The sequence below is a fragment of the Peromyscus leucopus genome, chromosome 13 (genome assembly GCF_004664715.2).
Source record: "Peromyscus leucopus breed LL Stock chromosome 13, UCI_PerLeu_2.1, whole genome shotgun sequence".
NCBI lineage: Eukaryota > Metazoa > Chordata > Mammalia > Rodentia > Cricetidae > Peromyscus > Peromyscus leucopus.
The window spans coordinates 33,228,867-33,251,478 of NC_051074.1; the positions used below are offsets into that span (position 1 = coordinate 33,228,867).

General features: G+C 44.4%; 1 protein-coding gene across 4 annotated transcripts in view; it reads left to right on the plus strand.

Annotated features, from left to right (window-relative positions):
* The window catches only part of Wdfy1 (WD repeat and FYVE domain containing 1), a 50,775-nt gene that overhangs the window by 21,912 nt on the left and 6,251 nt on the right, over window positions 1-22,612 (plus strand). For 2 of the 4 annotated variants that reach the window (XM_028884101.2, XM_037210236.1), the window contains exons 3-9: window positions 4,172-4,245; window positions 8,672-8,726; window positions 11,361-11,511; window positions 13,119-13,231; window positions 15,472-15,598; window positions 16,618-16,723; window positions 21,715-21,816. In XM_028884101.2, the coding sequence (XP_028739934.1) occupies window positions 4,172-4,245; window positions 8,672-8,726; window positions 11,361-11,511; window positions 13,119-13,231; window positions 15,472-15,598; window positions 16,618-16,723; window positions 21,715-21,816 (728 nt within the window). The other 2 variants (XM_037210234.1, XM_037210237.1) reach the window with 2 other exon arrangements.

Here is a 22,612-nt window from a genome sequence, read left to right on the forward strand (position 1 = left end):
AAGAGGCTTCGGCTGGACTCGTGGCTTCTTACTTCCCAGTGGCTCAGCCGCAGATCTGGTCGCTGAGGGAGCAACGGTCCGGGAAGTCACCCCAGTGCTGGCAGAGCGTGCTCGTCATGTCAGAACACCTCTTCAGTGCTGCTGGTGTTCACCTTCTCAGGCTCCCAGCCCTGCTTTCCTCCATAGTTCACAGTAGGGTTATAACTCAGCCTCTTGGGTCCTGAACATTGGGGCTCATGCTCCTAAGATGCTGAGATGCTTGTGCCCCCACGTTCCATTGTTACTCTTCAGATTCCCTGTCCCTCTTCCCCTGTCCCCCGAATTATTTTTCTTGCAGTGCTGGGAAGCTGTGTCTCCAGCCTTCCCTTTTCCAAATATTTTGTGCATCTTGATTGTGAATTAGAAACAGTAAATTACATCTATTTATATTGTGTGGAGGGAGATGCTTCCAGTGGAGGTCAGAGGACAACTTGTGGGAATCTGATGTCTCCATCTACCATGTGGATCCTAGGGATCAAACTCAGGTCATTAGGCATGACAGAAAGTGCCTTTAACCACTGAGCCCTCTTGCTGCCCTGCTGTTACTGATTTTTTTTCCCTTAGGGTACCACTACTTCATCATAGCTGTTAGATCTTGAGCATGTGACCATGGTCCTCTCTGTCCCCATCCATCCTTTTCTTGACTTCACTGGCTCTCTTGAGGTAGTTCCCAGTTTAAAAGAGGGCTGGTGCCGGGCGGTGGTGGCTCACGCCTTTAATCCCAGCACTCAGGAGGCAGAGGCAAGCGAATCTTTGTGAGTTCGAGGCCAGCCTGGTCTGCAGAGCGAGATCCAGGACAGGCACCAAAGCTACACAGAGAAACCCTGTCTCGAAAAAACAAAAAAAGGAAGAAGGAGGGCTGGAAAGAATAGGCCCGGCCGGGCTCTGCAGTGGCTGCCTGACACCGCACGCCAGGTTTGTTTCTACACACAGCTGCTGCTGCTGTGATTTGTTGTTACTGTCTGAGACAAGGCGTCACTCTGTAGCCTGGGCTAGCCTTGAACTCACAGCAGTCTTTCTGCTCAGCCTCCCAAGTGCTGAGCCCCAGTCCAGCGGAGACACTTCCGTATTGCCTAAGCGTCAGTAGCACGGCAGTGAGAAATAGAGACATGGATTGTGAAAAGTAACTGCTATTTTCCCATGGCATTTCTTGCATAATTAAATTCAAAATACAAGAAAGATGTCCTTTCTCCAAACGATCTGCAGATTACTGGATTTGAGCTGTTTAGTGGCCGTCTACCGATTCCAGCTTCCCTGTGACCAAGGTAACCCTTCACATGCTGCCGCCGGTGGCCAGTCCTGCTCTATAACCTTGCTTCCCTTAACAAGAGTTACTTTCACAGTGCTGAAGAGAAAGTGGTGACTCAGTTTCTTTGTGCCCTTTTTTTCCTTGGAAGATAAAATTTGATGATGTCATCACAACAGCCATTTTATGAAGAGGCTGAGGAGATATAAGTTGATGGCTTGTGGCAGTGATTCCAGTTCACACCTGTTTGTGACTGCAGAACTGTGCCGCCTACCAAAAGGGTGAGGTGGATCCATGGTGTTTTATGCACAGGACCAGGTGACAGTGTTGAGATCCCATGGGCCAGACAGTCAATGGCAGCCCCTCAGCTCTGCCACTACCGTACGAAAGCCATAGTGAACAGTGAGGGCGTCAGGTGGGCCCCAGCACCAGAGACTGTCAACAGAACCTGTGGTGGGTGGATCCAGCAGTCCACTCTGAGTTTCACATCCGTGATTTCAGACTCACCGGTGCCTTGGGTGTGGATATTGCCACCAGTTTGAAAGATGCTCTGTGTCTTTCCTGTTTGTAAAGCTTTGTGAGTACCTGACCCCTCCACTCCCATTTTTTAAACTCCATCTTGCTTACCCCAGTAGAAATCTCTCTTTTGGAAGAGGGAAAGGCAGAAAAGCAGCCCAGGGTATCATAATATCCAAACCAAACTAGGGAAGCTTTTTTAATTAAAAAATTCTGGGGTCCATGAGCCAACTCAGTGGATGAAAGTGCATGCTGCATGAGCCTGGCAACCTGAGGTCGCTCCCTGGAGCCCACAGTGGAAGGAGAAACCAACTCCTGAAAGTCGTCTTCTGATCACCACATGTTCACTGTGGCACGTGTGTGCCCCCCATCACACACACAAGACAATAATATAATAAATAAACAAGTCTCTAGCATCATAAAATTACTCAGCACATTGACATTTTTACACAAATGAGGAATTTTACATATTTATGTAGCTTTATGATAGTGTCAGGCATTAAAAGAATTGAAGCTTAAAGCCAAACATCAAAATTTATCATCAGCTGATAAGCAAACAAAATGGTAACAGTGAATCTTTTAAATCATTGAAGCAGCTGATGATTGCTTTAATTGCTTGAGATTAGTGTGTGTGTGTTTAACAATATATCTTTGTGGTTATAATTATCTTTTAATTCAGGCAGCCTCACTTTGTACACATAGCTGGCCTCAAACTCCCTATCTAGACCAGGCTAACCTCAAACTCACAGAAATTCTCCTACCTCTGCCTCCCGCCCAGGTCCTGGGACTAAAGTCATGTGCCACTATGCCTGGTAGAGGGTATAATTATTAAACATGAGATTATATATTATAAACTCAAAACATAAATATAGGAGTGTGCGCACTTGGAGCCAGTTCAAAGCCACATACATCCAACTGAGTTGTGTACGGTGTCAGTGTCTACCATCACCTGCAGAGTTCTTGAATGCAACCGAATAGTCCTTTCCCATGTGCGATCTTACAATCGTCCTGGGGTGCAATTCTGGACATAATGCCGATTGCCTGCAATGCCAGCGATGTAGGGCAGAGATAGGAAAGATGCTGGAAACAGGCAGATCTCGGAAGCTCATTAGCTAGCCAGCCTGGCTGAATTGGTCAGCTGCAGGTTCAGTGAAAGACGGTGTCTCAAAACAGGAGAGAGAGCAAGAAAAGACACCCCATGTCTATGTCTGGCCTCACATTCATACACATACACGAAGAAGTATACACGCCACACACACCAAATAAATAAAAGCCAAGAAATGCATAAGCCTAATGGAATGAGAAAACTTCAAGTTATTTTCAAGCTCTAACTTCCTTTGGAGATTTTTTTTCTCTTTGACTTTTCTTTGGGGATTTGAGACAGTGTGTCACTCTGCGTGGATGCCAGGCAGCATGGAACTTTCTGGGTAGGCAGTTTGGCCTTGAATTTTGATCCTCCTCCCTCTGCCTTCTAAATGCTTAGTTACAAGCTTGCACCACCCAGCCCAGCTTTCATTTGTTTTTGTTTGTTTGTTTATTGTTAGTAGACAGTTTTAATCCAAAGCCACACACATCTGGTTTATTCCCCCTCTCCACACTGCATGCATTTCTATGCTGTGGGTCTTTCATTGCTAGTTAAAATTATTTATGGGGAGTGAACCCAAACAGTTCTGTCTCCAGATGTTCGGTTTTAGGAATCACATTTGTTCTGATTTAGAAGAAGACAGTTTGGAGTTTCTACTACTTAAGAAATTCTGTTGCCCATGATTTTTGGAAGAGGGATGGGTTGGCCATAGCAGGTGTGTGCATGAAAGAGGTCGGTGCTATCCCATGCAGTCACAGCTCCGCTTACTGCAAACTGGGGTGTGTGTGCTATTGCAAAGGGACTAATTGTTATTTTTCTCTTGAGGAAAAAAGTAATCCCGTGGTAGGTTTCCTTGCTTGTTCACATATGCCATGGGATTGGCATGCTCATGCCAGTACCCTCCATTGTTTAGAGTCCAACTAATCATTGGTCTTTCCTAGGGAAGGGTGGCAGGTCAGGGTGAGCATCTGGATGTCAGAGCATGCCCAGAAACACTGGTTCTGGAGGCATCTGTGCTGTAGCAGGAGCTCCACCCAGACGAGACTTCACGCTGGCAAACTTCACCCACAGTTCTAAAAGTAACCATGGGATGACTTACACCGTTCCAGTTTTAAACATAAGCCACAGGAAACTTCAATTTTCAATCTGTACAATTTATTTTTCATGAAGCATTTTTGTCTATTTTTAAAACCTAAACTGCATAACTCTTCTTAATAATAATATGCTTTTAAAAATGGCTTCCAATACTTAGCTTTTCTCACAGTGTGGTCTTGTCTTTCTGGCAGCTCCTTGCTCTTCTATGGCTTACCATCACGACAGCAGACGGATATTTGTGGGCCAGGATAACGGGGCTATAATGGTAGGTAGTTTCTCCAATATATTCAGTATGTCCTTTGTAAGACCACCCCACGTTTACTTATGCTGAACATGTTGTTTGGCATGATCAGTGTCGGATTCATCATCGATGTTAGACTGAAAATGAGTTCAATTTAATTAAATGCTTCTGAACTAATTTCTATACATCTCAAAATGCTCTCATGATTGGTATATTGGTACGCAGGTCACCCACAAAGCATAGACTTTTTACAGTAGATTCGAGAACTTTAGCTGCTTCTGTCTTTGACAGGGTAATGGAGAACCTCTGTGTATGTGTGAATATTTGTGAAAGACAGAGCTGAGAAGACAGACCAGCTATTCATTCAGGAACTCATGTGGTTCCAGAGGAAAGCAGTGTACCTTGAACCACCTTTGGTGGAGGATAGGATATTTAAATTTTCAGTCTGTTACTGACTGGTGTTTTTTATACATTTAACCGTGTGTACATGTCTGTTCATTTCCTCAATAGAAATGTAGCTCATGCACTGTATTGGCCATCATTTTACATGTACATGTTAGTGGTTTGTAGTGGTTTGTATTCTCATTAGATCATATCAGCATCACCCCTTTCTAATTGCAGAACATTTTCACATTCCACAAAGAAAACTTGTCTTCATTGGCAGTTGCTTTCTAATGCACCTCCCCCATCTAGATATCTCTAATCTACTTTCTGTGAATGGGGAGTTGTCTATCCTATCCATTTTGTGTGAACAGAATCATGTTCTGTGTGTAGCTTCTTATGTGTGTCTTCCCTGCTACAGTTTGGGTTAGTTACTTCATCCCCTTTTATGGTAGACCAATGTTCTCTCAGATAGAGTATTCTCTTAGATAGAGAAATTACACTTTGTCTATTGATGAGTTGACTGCATTGGGATTATTTCCATGTGGGGCTGTTGTGAACACTGCTACTAGTAACATTGTGTATAAGTCTCAGTGTGAATCTACATTTTTCAATTTGTTAGATATATAGGAATGGAATTTCTGGGTCATATGGTAACTAACATTTCAGGAAATCCTCCCATTCTTATCTATTTATTTATTTATTTATTTACTTACTTATTTATTTATTCATTCATTCATTCATTCATTTATTTATTTTGAAAGAGCCTTGCTTTATAGGCCAAGCAACCCAAGAACTCACCCCCTTAGTGCCTTTACCTCCAAAGTGCTGATCTTAGAAGCATGCACCACCATCCAGTACCCTGGGTTTGGGTTGTAAGTTCTTGCTTAAAGTTTTGTAAAGCCCAATTTATCTTTTCTTTTGTTTTTTTGTAGTTGCTTGTACTTTGGCTACAATATCGGAGAAACTTTTAATTACCTGGCTCAAGGTTATTTATCCTGTTGTCACAGGAGTAAACTAATCTGTGGCCATATCACTCTGAGTGTGCCTAATCCTGTCATAGGAACAGATACGTTACACTTCTCCTTTCTTCTAAGTGTTTGACAGTTTAGCTTTTATTTAGATCTTGGCCCCATTATTAATTTCTGTAGATGGTCTGAGGGATGGTTTCACACTTACCCTTTGGCATGTAGATACCCAAAGTTTTCCCAGTACCATTTGTATTTTTTTTTAATTTTTCAAAATTTATTTTACATACCAACCACAGTTTCCCCTCCCTCCTCTCCTCCCATTCCCTCCCCCACCTCCTATCTACCCACCTTCCATCCACTCCTCAGAGAGGGTAAGATCTCCCATGGGAGTCAACAAAGCATGGCATATCAAGTTGAGGTAGGACTAAGCTCCTCTCCCCTGCATCAAGACTAAGCAAGGCATCCCACTGTAGGGAATGGGTTCCAAAAAGCCAGCTCATGTGCCAGGGACAGATCCTGGTCCCACTCCTAGGGACCCCACAAACAGGCCAAACTACACAGTTGTCAGCCACATGCAGGGGCCTAGGTCAGTTCCGTGCAGGCTCCCTAGCTGTCAGTCCAGAGTCTAGGAGCTCCCAGGAGCTCGGATCAACTCATTCGTATTTTCTTTTCCCTTGTATTTACTTGGCACCCTTGTCACAGCCAGTCAGCAGAGATTCCAGAAGTGAAAGCTCTGTAAAGACTTGAGGTGACCCAGGTTTGTGTTGGAGGAAGGTATCTTGGCTGGGTGGCACTGAATGATAGAGGAAGGACCCAGGCCTAACTGAGATGTGGACCAGGGCCAGGTCATGCAAGACCCATGGGTCAATTTAGTGAGAAGCTAGCAAAAGGTTTTTGACAGGCAAATGATGTATTGTAATTCATATCCTCCTCTACCTCTCTCAGATAGGATTTCACTACACTGCTCAGGCTGGCCCTAGAATCTACTGTGTGACCCCATTGACCTCAAACCTATGATCTTCCACCTCGCCTTTCTAGAGTGGAATTATAGGCACCACCCATATTCTTGTGCCTGGCTATATATTCTTAGATGACTAACTCTGTGGAGACTGAAGTGGAGAGTAACAAGAATGGAAGGGAAAGTTAAGTTACCATGGCAACCAGGAATCTGGGATCAAGGACAGTGGCCCCAGAAGTGGACAGAGTGGATGCATTAAGATACCTCCTGGCATGTTTGCTGTAGGTTCAGTTTGAGAAGACAGAGGAAGATATCAGGTGACACCAGATTTGGGGTTTGAACTAAGTGGGCTGTGGTGCCATTTCCCGAGGAACTGAAGAAGGGAGCAGAGAGGTGGTGAGTTCCAGAAACCTAAGATAACTGAGAGAGGCTGGGCTCAAGCTGTCCTGAGAAGGCAGCATATGCTTAGATATAAACAGATAGCAGAATGAGTAAAGCTTAAGAAGCTAGAAAGCAGACCAAGCTGAGCAACGAGGAAGGGTGGGCATGGGCACAAAGACACAATAGTCCTGAAAGGAGAAAAGAAACTGAGCTGGGGTGCGACAAGGGAGATCAGGGGTGATGCGTGGAGAAATGGCGGAGGGGGAGAGGACCATCAAAACATAGTGTGCTTGAAAATCCCCTCAAGATTATCCAGTATTTTACATGCTAGCTACAACGTAAATAAGTAAATAAAAGAAGGCGGCCAGGGCTAGGAGGGAGCACACTCTCCTTGCAGGCACAGAAGTCTGGAACACAGTGGTAGGAGAAGGGACCGTGGTGGGAAAGCCTGAGGTTGGCTAGGAAGGGGTGATCATAAGAAAGGGGTTTTTGCTGAGAAGGGGCGAAGAGTCCTGTGTAGGTCAAAGATCTTCATTATTGTTTTAGTTGATTTGCCTTTTTATATATATATATATATTTATTTTACAATACGTTTTGCCTTTTAATGTAAAGATGCCTTGATTAGTTTAAGGGCTGAGAAGAAAGAGCCAAAAGGAAGGATGGGCTGCTGCCCTATCATTCATACAGCCTTGGCAGGTGGCAAGGACCATTCTGCACACAGGGTAGCTAGCAATGTTGGGCAAAGCTCTGCCCATCTCCTTCCAAAGACCTTGTAGGGATATCATGATGATGCACACACTCATGTGAGATAAACCCTCAAGTGTAAGCTGCAAACTTCTTCTCCGGGTGGCAGTGTGTGCACTCGGGATTCTTCTTCTAGTTACAGCACATAAAAGCTGTGGCTCTAGCAGAAAGAGATAGTGCAAATCTCATTCAGCGCGAGTCAGCAGTTGACCTCTGGGTTGGCCACCTTGTCTAGAGTGTCATTTACAGTGCCAATGAACTTTGGTACTCAGCAAAGCCAGATGGAGGACGGGAAGTCTATATTCCTTTATGTGTGTTTTTCTCACTCTAAATCAGTCTACAGTTTATGATGTCTGCATTACATAGCACCTTAACAATTTAACACTGATCAGTAGGATTCCTAATTAGTGCATATTCTTTTGACTTTTATTGATTCTTTTCATTATAAAAGTGCATGCTTTTTTTCTCTCCTAATTATTTGGAAAATACAAGAATATCAAAAGACCCTCTACAATCTCTAAAATTTGTGTTTTAGAGGATATGTTTATGCATACAACATGCATTTTTCCTTATTAAATCGCTGAGCCATCCCCGTGTCCTTCCTGTAAGTCATCAACAGTGTTGACAACAGGTCTTTCACATTTGCTCCTTAGGCGTTGTCTTGAGAGGTTTATTAGTTTAGTTTTGCATAGCCAAAGGAGCACAATTAACAAAGTGTTGTGGTTAGAGCGAGACTGGCTTGAGGAGGAAGCATCAGACTCAAGCACTGAGTGAGTGAGCAGCAGTTTCTTTGTAGGATTCCAGCTGATCGAGATTCCTCCTTAAAGGAAATGATGGCCCAAGGACACGTTAGCTGGGAGGAGCGGTTCGAATCCCCTCTGTAGCTCACCTTGAGTGCCATGCCTTGTGACAAGCATTTTTTGGACTTTGATTCAAGTTTGGATTCTCTTTCAAGTTGAGCTCCTGTTGTTTGAAGAACTGTAACTGTCTATTTATTGCGTATGCTTGCTTTTAGGAATTTCACGTTTCTGAAGATTTTAATAAAATGAATTTTATCAAGACCTATCCAGGTAATGACACACACTCTTGCATGTGTACACATTTAGACGCACACACATTGAAGGTAGGTTTCCATGTTAACATTTCCATTATATTGCACAGTTATATGAGAGAATATTAAGTTATTTATCCTCCTTTCCTGCTTCTTGCACTGACATTTGTGTATATTGTGTAAGTGTACAAGATTTAACTTCACCATTCTTCTGTTATTGGAAGAAGATGTGAGCTGCTTCCAGTTTTTGATTAACATACAGTACAATATACATGCCTGCGTTTGTGTGTACATGCACATGTCTGTAGGTGTAACTCATAGTTACATGTATAACTGTGTCTGTTCTTGGCTCTAGATGTGACACTGACTCTAGATGTTTAATTTTGATGACTTCTACTTAAGACAAATTCCTAGAAGAGGAATAGCCAGGCCAGACATTAAAAGTTACTTAAGTGCTAGAGATCTATTTTTGCAAACTGCTTCCCAAACAAAAATGCAACTCCTTGCAACTTCGTGACCAGTGGGTGAGTGAGGTGCCTGCCCTCTTGCTGGCTCTTCCTAACATTGCCGCCTTATTATTTGGTTCCAATTTGATAGAAGAGTTCACAATTTTAAAATGACTTCAGCTTTATTTAGTGTTGGTCATTTGTCTTCTCTGAATGTCCATTGTGATTTGTGTCTGTATTCCCAGGGAGTTGCAGTGTGTTGTAACTGAGTTAAAAGGTATGCTTTGGAACATCTTGTTTAAGAAAGATTCATCTATTTGTTTGTTTTGTATTTAAGTTTTCAGAGTTCTCTATGGGTTATATACAGCATAATTCTGTAGTGCTTTCTAGAGTTTGCATTTCATTGGTGACCTTTGACATCTAGAAAACCATATGGAAGGCTGAATAGAGTTTGCCACATTTTTAATTCTACCGCATGGAAGATTTTAGAAACGGTGAGTGAAGCAGGATAAGCATTAACAGGATTCGCCATCCTTTCCTAAAAGAAAATTTTGAAAAAACTACAATAGCAAAAAGGATCTAAGCCTCCAAATAAGATAGCTGTTCCTGAGAAAATCAACTGACTGCCGTTCTGAGGCCTTTACCGTGAGCTGGGATAAGTCTTACTTCAGTTTGACAGCCACAGGTTCGGTGGGGAAAGGGTTTGGAGTCAGACAGAACAAATTCGTCTTTTAATTAGAAGACGTAGTCTCTGATTTTGTAAAAGCCACGTCCCTCGGTGTTTATATCTGAAACTGATACGCACCCCGTGTCTGGGAAATTAGAAATAGCATCAAAGCAGAAAAACATGAAACGAAAAGCGCACTCAGCCCCACAGCAGTCCCTCAGTCACCGTCTGGGATCGGGGTTGCTTGGTCCTATGGCTGAGAGCCGTGGGAGCACCCTTGCAGTTCCGTGGCTTTCAGGGGGGGGGGGGATGTAATTTTTAGCATAGCCTCCTCGCAGTCTGTGTGCATGACAGTCCCACTGCCTCTCTGGGTCCCCGAGTTCTTCTGAGCCGCTCACACAAGCTGAGAGCAAAGGCAGCGTTTTCTCTGTCTGCCCTTTGGCCTTACTGAGCATTTACTAGATACCTACTGTGTGCAGTCTCGTGCCTGGTAGGGCGGAGTCATGCCACTGCCTTGGGTACCCGATCGACCTGAAACATTGCAGCGGTTAAGTGATAGCACGACTTCCTCCTTTCTCAGCTACTGCTTCAGAGGGCTTTACAGATGCTCTGTCTTTATAAATAATAATACAAAATATACACAGAACGATTCCATAAAGGGCTTCTTTTAAAATTTCACAAAATTGCATTTGTTCTTATATACAATGCTAGTATTATAAAAAGAATCCTATTAATAATGATTTATTTTGGGCGGTGGTGGCGCACGCCTTTAATCCCAGCACTCGGGAGGCAGAGGCAGGCGGATCTCTGTGAGTTCGAGGCCAGCCTGGTCTACATAGTGAGATCCAGGACAGGTACCAAAACTACTCAGAGAAACCCTGTCTTGAAAAACCAAACCAAAACAAAACAATAATGATTTATTTTAAAATGGGTATATCTTCTATTAGATAAGTGCAAAAAGGTATTAGCCAGGTGTATGGGTGACTTTTCTGGTTGTTCTGACCAAAGACCTAACAAAAAGCAAATTAAGAGAGTAAAAAGGGTTTAAGTTGTTTTAAAGTTTGGGGGTCCATCGTCTATCATGGCAGGAAAGGGATGAGCCATGATGAACTAATCAGCAGTTAAAAAACCACCTTTGCCTCTTGAGAAAAATCTGCCTCTGTCCATATAGATAGCATAATAAGGTCTTCAGAGCAAAAATAAAAATGTTCCTTTGAACACAATCAGACAGACAGATAATAAAAAAATAAAAATAAACAAAAAACAAAAAAACCTTGTTTGCTGTTATTGGAATCCTTCTTAAGCATGGCCTTTAGTGTTTCCTGGCTTCTGACAGCCTTCCCTGTGTGGTGGCCCAGGGCTTTGGAGAGAGCCCATGGCAGAACATGGAGGGATGGAGAGAAGCAGATTGTCTGGAGTCTACTGGGGTCCTGACTACACACTGTGGAAGCTGAGCCTCAGCTCTCCCCCAGTGTGGGGAGGTGTTTCTGAAGACAGCCTCTGTCCTGGAGGGCACTGACCCTCCGTTTGTCTCCTGCAGCCCATCAGAACCGAGTGTCTGCTATCATCTTCAGCTTGGCAGCCGAGTGGGTGATCAGCACAGGCCATGACAAGTGTGTGAGCTGGATGTGCACGCGCAGTGGGAACATGCTTGGCCGCCACTTTTTTGCATCCTGGGCTTCCTGCTTGCAGTATCCTTCAGAGTGCCGAACCCCTTCTTCCAGCCACCTCACACCTCACTGTTGAATTTGAAATTGAACTATTAGTTATTCTGAAGGTAGAATGATTCCTGTGGATTTAACCTAGAATCCAAGAATTTCTGTGTCTGCTTTTCTTTTGTATAAAGCATATCTGTTAACAATAATGACATAAATATGTTCTCTGTGGGAAATGTGGTTTTTTTGTTTTTTTTTTTATACAAAGTTGTAGAGCCCTGCTAATGCAAGTCCTACCTTTCATTCCAAAATGAAAAACTTCACCTTACCCTGGGCTTTATACATGGGCTGCCAGGAGCTTTATACAAAACTTCACTTAATGCTTTTTTTTTTTTTTTTTGTTAATGAATGTGAAAAGGGCTTTGATTCTTAGAGTACTGTCACGGGGCCTCGGGCTCCCCAGATGCTAGCAATCCTGCTTTAGCTTTCCAGCCATACGGATTGGTTTACACACAGCTCAGCTCTGCTTGCACCAGTGACAACATGATGAAGACCGTAAGCACAGACAACACCCCAAGACAGTTCATGGTACTGTGCTGTGCCTCCCCTCCACACACACACACACACACACACACACACACACACACACACACACACACAAAATGTAGAATTGCTTTTCTTAATTTTTGTTACAAATGAATGCATAACACGAGCTATTTAAAATGAACCTTTGACATATACAGTTATAGTTTTATACACACACACACACACACACACACACACACACACACACACACACACACACAAACACAGTTAAGGCTCCAACAAGGGAGAAGTGCTAATATATTATATCATATGCTACATTCTAAGTGAGTTTTTCTGTCATGGATGAGAGCTCTCGTGATGACTTTGCAGAACAGAATCACAGCCATGGCCTGGCTTGTAGTTCTCCTGACGTTGTGTTTTGGACTATTAGTAGTCACTCCATTGTTTTGTGGACAATGTTGGTTTTCTACAAATGTCCGTGGTTACAGAGTGAGAGAGGAATGAGTTGTTACTGGTAGTTAATATGCTTTCATCTGGCTACCACCGCAGATAGCTGATGTCTGGATTATGGAACTACCCTCTGTAAGTTAAAGTAAGCCATGGTCTTCATGAGTCCGTATCCTGTGCTTGGCTGTCAGTATGTCATCCTATCAGAGACATTTCATAAAATGACATCCTGTTGCATTGTGTGTGTGTGTGTGTGTGTGTGTGTGTGTGTGTGTGTTTGCTGTTCTCCCTGTTTAGCAACTTCATTCTTTAATGTTTTGTTACAACTTGATTGTAACTGCCTATCTGTCATCTCCCCCAGCTCTCATGTTTTTTATCGCTGGTTCCTACGCTGTCGCCCTCACTATAGTAACTGTTGGCTGGATACTAGCTTTCCTTACAAATCCAGCTGCTTTAGTTTTTCTTCCAGGGTGTACCTGTCACTTCCTGCCATTTGCTCATTCATTGCCTTTCACGTCGTGATTGAGGTTTGTGGTCACTCTCCTGGAATACCTGAGTTCCGTGTTAAGCCTTTGTCTGTGGCTGGTATTGCTTGCTTCATGGGAGTATGATGAGATGGGTCCTGTTACCTGTCCTTGACTGCTTCTCAGGTATGATCTGGACACTCAGCACGCCTTCATTGGCGATTACTCGGGACAGATCACCCTGCTGAAGCTGGAGCAGAGCACCTGTTCAGTTATCACGACCCTCAAGGGACATGAAGGTAGGCTGTGGTCATAAGTTTCTCACTTATGTTAGGCATTCAGTGCTGTGGTTTTGGGAGTGGTCCCCTCCTTGTGACCAACCAGCTTTCAGTTTGATGGGATGGAAAAGAAAACTGTTGGTCAGATGTCACCTTCAGTTTCACATATCAGAAATCCTGTCTGAATTGCTCAAAGGAACGCTTTGTGTGACTTACCTTGTTGGCTTATTGATTGATCCACGGTTTTTGAAGTGGGTCTGATGCTACCCCTGGCTATCCTGAAACTTAGCATGCAGCTCAGGCTGGCCTCAGCCCACAGTAATCCTGCATCAGCCTCCTAAGTGCGGGGGTTTATAGTTGTGAGCCACCATTCCCAACAAGCTTTTAAAATTATTGTTTCCATAAGAACTTCTCAGGGGCAGGGTACAGTACTGGTTTTGAACCCAGGGCCGGTACATGCCAAGCAAGAACTCTACCACTGACCTACATCTCCATCTTCAGACCATTTCTTTTAAACAGATCTTTGGAAGACTTCCCACCACTGTTATTTTTCTTTTGTTAGTTTCTAGAGTGGTACAATTAGAGAAACTCCATGGGCTGGTCAGCCTTATACTTGGTCACCGTGCACTGGGTAATGACTTGGGAGAGTGAAGCATTAGATAAAACTCCTTGTTTCTGCAGTGCATTGTGGGGTGGGGCTCAGTGGAGGAAAGTAAAATTCTCTTGGCTGAATTGGGCAAACGTTTTCTGTGCATGTGAATGATAAGTGAATTTCCTCGACTACTGAGCTGAAATGTAATCTTTTTGTACAGATGGTTGGATCCCATTTCTGTGCGAGTCACAGATTGGAACTTGGAGGTCTCTAGTTTAGACTAAAGAATTGAAAGTTTGTTGAGAGGATCAATAGTGTGTTTATTTAAGATGGTACTTAGGCTTCCGAGTGCAACATGTTGGACTCATCAGACACTGTCCAGCTAAGTTGTTTAGATGACATAGACTATCCAAGATCAGGGACTCTGGGGGAAAGCTGTGGCAGAGAAGCAAGGTTCCAGGTGAAGCTGCATCTTCTAAGGACAGAATGGGCCCTGAGGCTGCTGAGTGACTTTCCTATGTCAGACCGTGTTTATCTGTGGTTTAGGCCACTAGCTGACACGTGAGGGTCACAGGACTCAACACAATTCATGGAGAAAAAAAAGAGTCCCGAAGCTCATTTTGCCGAGTGCTTTTTGGTTTGGTTTTCACTTTATTTTGTTTTGAGAAGGTTTGTGTGGAAAACTGACTCATTTTACTTGCTTGTGAAGGTGACCTCATTAATTTCTGTACCTCCAGGAGAATTGTTAGTGTGTGTCGTGTGTCACTGTTCAGGGTTACTGTTTGTTAATAGCTGTTTCCTAGGCCAGTAGTAACGGTGGAAGACAAATCTCTAGAAACAAAAGATTCCCCCAAGGGCATTCAATTTGATAGGCTAGCTAGTACAAGAGTGTGAAATATAAGGTTTGGATTTTTTTTAAGCTGAATTTCTTTGATATATTTATTTCATATACCTGCACCATTTTTTTTCTTGAGGCATTAATTTAATTTCCACACATAAAAATATCCTAGGGTAAATGTCTATAAAGTCTCATGGGTCTGGAATAACCTAGATCTGCATCTTATATAAAACACCCACAGTAAACTACAGGTGTTTTTCTTGACATATTGGTGGGATTTCTTTCTATCGAGAAGTTTTCTGATGTTTTATTTTTAACTACTTTATAAATTATTGGTGCAGAGCAAAGAAAACCTTTTTTTTTCCCCCCATGAACCATTAAGTTTATTGGGGTTGCTTTACAGGAGCAGGGATAACTCAAAGACAGCTGCATCACTGAAAGTCCACCATGAGATAGGAAGTAAACAACTCACAAGTCTCAGGAAGTCCCTGAGAGTTAGCAGATGCACAGAACCCTTTCCCCACTCACCAAGGATATATAAGCAGTAACTAACGATGGCTAAGAAGAGACTCTGCAACCTTTTGAGCTGCCTGCAAGGAAAAACTTTTAAAGCTATGTGGCTCATAGCCAGAAATCCTCACCTTCCAAGTTTGGATAATGGGTTTGAAGTGGTTTCTCCATGACTCATGAGAGTTGTGGTTTGAATGGCTCTTTGCACAGCAAAGGTCGATGTTTCACTCAAAGGCTCAGCTGGTAGCGTGGTTCTCCATGCAGTTGTTGCACATGTGTCCTGATGCGGAGTTCTGTTTGACCCCTCTCTCGCGTGCCTAGGTAGTGTCGCCTGCCTTTGGTGGGACCCCCTTCAACGGTTACTCTTCTCGGGAGCCTCCGACAACAGCATCATCATGTGGGACATCGGCGGAAGGAAAGGCCGGACACTTCTCCTTCAGGGCCACCAGTATGTGACCATTTGGGGTTGGGACCCTGAGTCAGGAGAGGAGGGCACTGGTATTCTGGACTATCTTCATTTTAACTGCTTCTGTCAATCCTATGTAAAAAGAAGAAAATGGAGTGTGAGGTGTTCTTCCTCATTTAGTCTAAAGAAGTCACCACTCTTTTCTCCCAAGGAATGGCCCTGGTGAAATACCTATTTAAAGCACCATGGGTCGGAGACTGGAGGCGAGAACTTTGATCATGGCAGATTGTGTGTGTTGAAGTACCAGGCTACTCCTGAGCTGGGGGCATAAGCATTCTATTAAACTGTAAAATACATTTCATTAAAAAGGGACCTGTGCATCGGTTGCTAAGTCACTTAAGCCCTGACACTGTAATACTTAGGGCTTGTCCTACAGCCTGGGAAAAGGAGCGCCGCCTCCTTCACTCCTTCACCATGTTTTCCTTTCTCCCTTGTTGCTGGTCAGGCCGTAGCTGTTGACTGTAATTACAGTCAAGTTGAAATTTAGCCAGGAAAAAAGTTAGGTGCAAAAGTTACCAGGTCAGGAGATTGTTTGCCTGGCATCGAGGTCCGAGAGCCTTCGGGAAGAGGGCAGAGTTCTACCTGGGTGTGCATGTGAGTCACCTGTGGCTGCATGTGCAGGTGGCTAGTCATGGCCCTGGTAATCTGACTACTTTTTCATATGAACTGCTTGCCAGTCAGTTGCATTCTGTTTTGTCTTTGAATAAGTAAATGCATTGTGTGACGAGAGAATATGGTGATGGACACAGACATCTGTAGTTCTTATCTCTCTCCAACTTGCATTTTAAATGACAGGTTCAGAAGGAGCAGCATTTATTTTGTAGAGACTATGATCTGGGTAATGGTGAGGCATGCTGAGTGAAGTCTGTCATACAGTCCTTGTCACCACATCAAATAATAAAGTAGCCCCCCGGGAACAGAGGGGGGAGGGAGAGTGCTGCGCTCCAGTGACGGGCTCTGGGTTTGTCTGTGTTGACGTGTGACTTGTGTACCGTTTGCAGTGACAGGGTGCAGTCACTCTGCTACCTGCAGCTCACGAGGCAGCTTGTCTCCTGCTCCTCAGATGGCGGGATTGCGGTGTGGAACATGGATGTTAGCAGAGAAGAGGTAAGAAGCAAGAACCTGGCAGGCGGGGCAGAGGAGAGCCTTCTCCGGCTTCTCAGTCTGCCACCTTGCAGGTTGGAAGTTGTGTAAACAATCCCGCCTCTCTCACTGCTCCACCTGTGGATTATTGTCTAACAAAGTTCTTTCAAGTTCTTAACATTAACTTACTTTTATTGGTGTGCGTGCGTGCGTGTGTGCGTGCGTGCATGCGTGCGTGTAAGTATGATGTGTATGTATTGTGTGCATATATATATATATATATATGCATGCATGCATGGGTACAGGTCACACATGCATGTGAAGGCCAGAGGGTGTCTTCCCCTCTTACTCTCCATCTTTGTATTGGAGACACCAAGGCTGGTGCTCACTGATTGGACTAGCCTGGCTGGCCAGCAAACCCCAGGCATCCCCTTTTTCCACCTCCCCAGCACTGGCATAGACCACCCTGCCTGGCTTTTTGTGTCAGTGCCTGGGGTCTGAACTCACAGACAGCACCTTGCTGACTCAGCCGCCTCTCTAGCCCTTTCTGGTGTGCCGTAACCTGCACTGGGTGAGACTTTCTGGCATTGGTAAGCAATGCAAACAGATGGGCAGCATTTAGGTTGAATATCAGCTTGGACTCTTTGCAACCAGCAGCCTTCTAGCTCATCCAGGGATCTGGACCCATGCAGGCCTTCTGAAGTATTCATGTGGCTCGTAGCATTTCAGTTTGGAAGCCCTGAGAAGGATGTCGCAGGACATAGGTAGGCAGTGTCGTCATGGAGAAACTGTACCTCTGTTCTCTGCTTTTATTTCGTCCTGCGCTCTCCTCCACTGGGTCTGTGCTGATAACAGATTTCTTTTTAGGCAACTTGATTTTTAAATTTCATTGAGCCACTAAGTAGGTGTGAGACCTTGTTTAGGTTAAGTGTTTTAATCTCTGGGTGTCTGTTTTCTCCTCTACAAAGTGAAATCATTTCCTGAGATGATGTCTAAGGCCTCCTCCCTTTCTTTAGCATCTGTAACTGTCTGCTCAGTCTCCCTGCCATACTTTTATTTTAGGACACACTGCAGGGACTGTGCTTGACCTTGTCATCGTGTGGTTCTTCAGTTAATCGCCCCATGCAAATTTCTGAAAATAGATTCCGGTGGAGGGATGTGTCCGTCCATAGGCTTTTTATAGCTGTCATCAGATGGTTTTCAGGCAGGATTTCCTGTTCATCTCTGCTAGGACCAGGGCGGTCCTTCTTTGCTCAATGCTATCTGTGGCTTGTGATGTTGATGGCAAAAGCAAAGTGCTGTGGATATCACTCTATATAAATAAAACACTGATGGTCAGTGACCAGGCAGGAAGTATAGGCGGGACAAGGAGAGAGGAAAATTGGGAAAACAGGAAGAAGGGGGGAGAGACACTGTAGCCACCGCCAGGATAAGCAACATGTAAAGATGCCGGTAAGCCACCAGCCATGTGGCAAGGTATAGATTTATAAAAATGGGTTAATTTAAGATATAAGAACAGTTAGCAAGAAGCCTGCCACGGCCATACAGTTTATAAGTAATTAAGCATCTTAGTGATTATTTTATACGTGGATTGTGGGACTGCGGGGCTTGGTGGAACCTGGAGAGAAGTCCTCCAGCAACAGCGGTCCTTCTTTGCTAAGTGCTATCTGTGGCTTGTGATGTTGATGGCAAAAGCAGATTCCAAAGAAGGACGATGGATGGTAAGGACATTTCCACTTGAGAAGCATTCATCAAGCTCTTACAGAGTGGCCACACAGTCTGTCAACTTAGGGGAAACACATGGTAGATGTTGTTTGGGTGTTGCGTGGTTTTTAAATTGTGTGTCTGTGTGTCCATGTGTCCATGTCTGTGTGTGTCTGTGTGTGTGTGTGTGCGCGCGTGCTTCTGCCCTACACTCTCCCCTTTGCTTAATCCCTTTGAGACAGATCTCTCACTGAACCTGGAGGTCATGGCTTTTGTCTAGGCTGGCTGAACAGCAAGTCCAAGCCATCCTGTCTCTGTTGACCACCCCCCACTGGAGTTACAGATGTGTAACTCTGTGTAGCATTTATGAGAATTCTGGGGTTCTGAATTCAGGGCCTCATGCTTGTACAGCAAGGCTCTTACCCAGCAGGCCATCTCCCGAGTCCTGGTGAATTTTTTTTTGATACCGCATTGTAACAGGTATTGTCTTCCGTGATGTCACACGTGTTCCCAATGCTGTCCTGCATGTAGGTCATTGTGCAGTTCAGGGTGCTCTGTGTGCCATTGCAGTGGGGGCCGCATTCATCCAGAGTCCCCCGTAAGCTTCTATGCATGGCTCTGCTCTGTGTGGTTCTCACTGAATAGACCTTAGTTTTTAGTATGCCCCTAAGTACTAATCGGGGGCTCCAGTCTACAGAAAGCAGTAGTGACAGACTCGTTTTCAGCTTCTCACCCACAAGAGACATGCGGCTACGTGGAAGAAAACAGACTGCCCCATGACTGATAATATGTGGTGCCTAACACAGAGGCGTGCTAATTGCTAGGTTTCCTGGCAGCCTTGTGTGGCAAGCCAAACAGGAAACTCTGGTTACATGACTGCTGTTTAACTTCTGGTTTTGCACACTCTAAAAAAATCTTTTGGTAAGGCTTGGAGTGGTGTACCGTACAATATACTTAGCGCCAGCTCCGTATCGCTGCTTGATAATGCTTTCCTTGCACGGTCTATTAAGACCCTGCTCCGTGTTCCTCAGCCAGTACTGTATGCGCCAAGAATGGCTGGTGTGCTGTTCTGTCTCCCAGGTTCTTGATCCATTGTTTCCCAGTCTTATCCTGAGAGAGCAGAGGTGTGTGAGGGAGGGTGCATTTCCTGTATCACCGGGGATGACTGTTGGGATTCTCTCACGGGTTTAACCACTCCAGTTTCAACACCTTTGTTTGCCTTTGTGCATTCCTTCAGAAAATGCAGTCAGAAAGGGGGAGCAGCACCCTTCCTTCAAATGACATACTGCGAACTGCAGTTGTACATGTGGGAAAAGAAAATTGTAGGCCTGTCTGTCAAGGTGCTTCCTGTGGGGCAGAGATGACTTCCTGTTAGTCATCTCTGGAAGAGAGGGGAAAGCAAATAATATCAAAAGAGGCATTATTTTTGGTAGCCGCTAAGTTTTTCTAGCTAAGGAAATGCAGTGCAAAGGTGAGCAGCCTGCTGTCTGTGAGGTCTGACCCTGTCAGGGATCCGGACAGTGTCCAGGTCTTCCTTAGCCAGGATTCAGAGGGAAAAGCACGGTTCTCCAGTCCACACCGCTCACCTGGAGTATCTGTGGAAGTTAGTCACCTGTCCATCCCAACAGGACTGTTCCTAGCCCCTCATGGCTATTAGCTCTCTGTGGCTGTCAGCCCCTCCCAGAATAGAGCACATTTGTTTCCCTGCCAGATTGTAATCAGGGCTGTTCCTTTTTAGAAGTGAGTGTATGAAGTATGAATGGACAAGTAACTAGTTATGGAGAGTGTTTAAGTAGACAGACTTCAGGATGGGTAATACTGTATCAGTACAGTATCAGTGAGTTAGCAGTGGCCGTAATAAAGTGGGATTATTCTTGCATTCTCTTTGTTCAGATTAGACAGGTGGAACAGGATGTAGACAGGAGATAGAAAGTCACCGTGCTTAGTTAATATCCTCTTTTTTGAGCTGAGGATGTTGCTGGATGGTAGAGCGTTTGCCTAGTGTGGGTGCCTAGGCCCTGGCTCCCCATTACTCTTTGCGCTCTTTCTTAAGCCAAGGTTTCGTGTAACCCACACCAGCCTGGGAGTCTGTGTAGCCTGAGCATGACCTTGACTTCCGGGTCTTCCTCGGCTTCACTGCCTGAGCACTGGGATATAGGCGTCCACCACCACATGGACTTGTTCAGTGCTGAGTATCAAACCCAGGGCACCTCCTTCCTGGGCAAGTACTCAACAATTGAGCTTTGTCCCTGGCTCCTCTTTGCTCCTTTTCACTCTTCTTGGTGCAAATAACCCTTTTTCTCCTTAGCACTCACAAAGCCAAGTGGCTCATAATGGCTTAGGGTTTAACACTGACTTCTGAGTATTAACAAAATTAAGTTATGGATTTCTATATTAAAGTGTGTTCCAAACCACACGTTTACTTCTGCACTGATTATAGTTAGCTATCTCAAGGTATAAAAAAAAAACAACGTATTTTTTTCTTCCCTTGTTCTCTTCTGCCCTCTAGTTCAACAAAGTAATGCTCAGTCTCAATCCATGGCTCTCCAAGGCCCGAGCTTAGCTGTCATTCTCCAGAACTGTGTTTTGAGACCCCCACAAAACAGCATTGAGAAGGGCTGTGTGGCAGGTGGCAGTCTGTGAGAAGACCCTCGTTGGTCAGTGTGGGGAAGTGAATGCCAGAGTTGACTGTTCAGTAGAGGGCAGAGGCTTCATAGGGGAGTGGGCCTGCTCCTGAGGCCTGGGCAGGATGGCGAGGGTGGTGAGTCTGTCTGGCATGATGCCCACACAGAACAACTAGAAGTTTCTATTTTGTCGGTCTGTCTTACCGTGGCCCTACACACATTTCCAAGAGGTCGTTCAGGTTGGGCAAGAAATGCGTTTTTATTCAAGTAGATACAGATTTCAGATAACTTTAGCATAAAAAAAGAAATATTTAAGACAGTCCTTAAAGATTCAAATTATTCTCTTACTTGTAGGTTACAATTTGAACAACCCCATAAGCACTGCTAAAATTGTCATGATTGGTCAAAATAGAAGCATGAGTCAGGTATGGTGGTGCACACCTATGGTTGTAGCACTTGAGAGGCTGAGGCAGGAGGATTGCTACAAGTTCCAGGTCAGCCAAACTACATAGTGAGACAGTCTCCTAAAACCAACCAAACATATAAAAACAGCAACAAAACAATCTATACACCATGGTATTGATCATGGCAACTTCAGCTAACATACATTGTGGAATTTAAAAGAAATATGAACTCTAGAAAGTTCTCGAACTCTGAACTAATGTCTGAACTCTGCATTGCCCCCAGGCCCCGCAGTGGTTGGAAAGCGATTCCTGTCAGAAGTGTGAGCAGCCCTTCTTCTGGAATATAAAGCAGATGTGGGACACCAAGACCCTGGGGTTGAGGCAGGTCAGTAGCTAGTGTTTCCTCATCCTGTAAGGATTTTGTACCTCATCATTTGTATCATTAATTTGAATTTTTAGGAAATCATACTTTGTTCTTCCAAACGTGGTTAATTCCTCCATTGTTTGATATTGCTGCTATGTGACTGACAATGAGCATAGTCTGTCCTGGGGCTGTGAGAGCTCTTCCGTAACTGTTTGTCCTGCATCGGAAAGCTAGGGACGCCTAGAGAAGCCTAGAGTCTGCTGTGAAACTGCAGAAATTGCTTGCATTTGGCACTGTTTCCTATCAAAGTCAGCATTTCATACTAGCTAAGAATAAAATTAGAAAAATGAGGAGATTCAGCAATGTGCCTTAAGTCGTCACTAGCAGGCTAATAACAGCCCTTCCCAGGGTGTCTCCAGTTCTGTGACTGTTAATTCATTCTGAGTTGTGCCGGTATAAATACACCTGGAACATTTCCATTAAGACTTTCTCAAATCTCTCTTAAACTTTTTAAAATGAAGAAACGGGCCCCCAATAGCCTATTTCTGAGCTCCTGATAGCTTGAGGTGCTCACGTGACTTGAAGTCCTGCAGTGCCGTGCATTCCTGCACTGTCTGGCAGGTGGTTGCTCACTCAGGCCAGTATAGATGTGGTCAGCTAAGTGAGAATGCGGTAATTTTGTTCACCGTTGGTGGTGAGGGATTAGCCTAGCATTGTATGTGTTACTACCATGGCTTTCACTCAGAGAACTGCCCCTCAAGGCCCCATCCAGACTGGCAGCCCAGGCTGGGCCTCTTTTATTTCTTATCACCCTGAA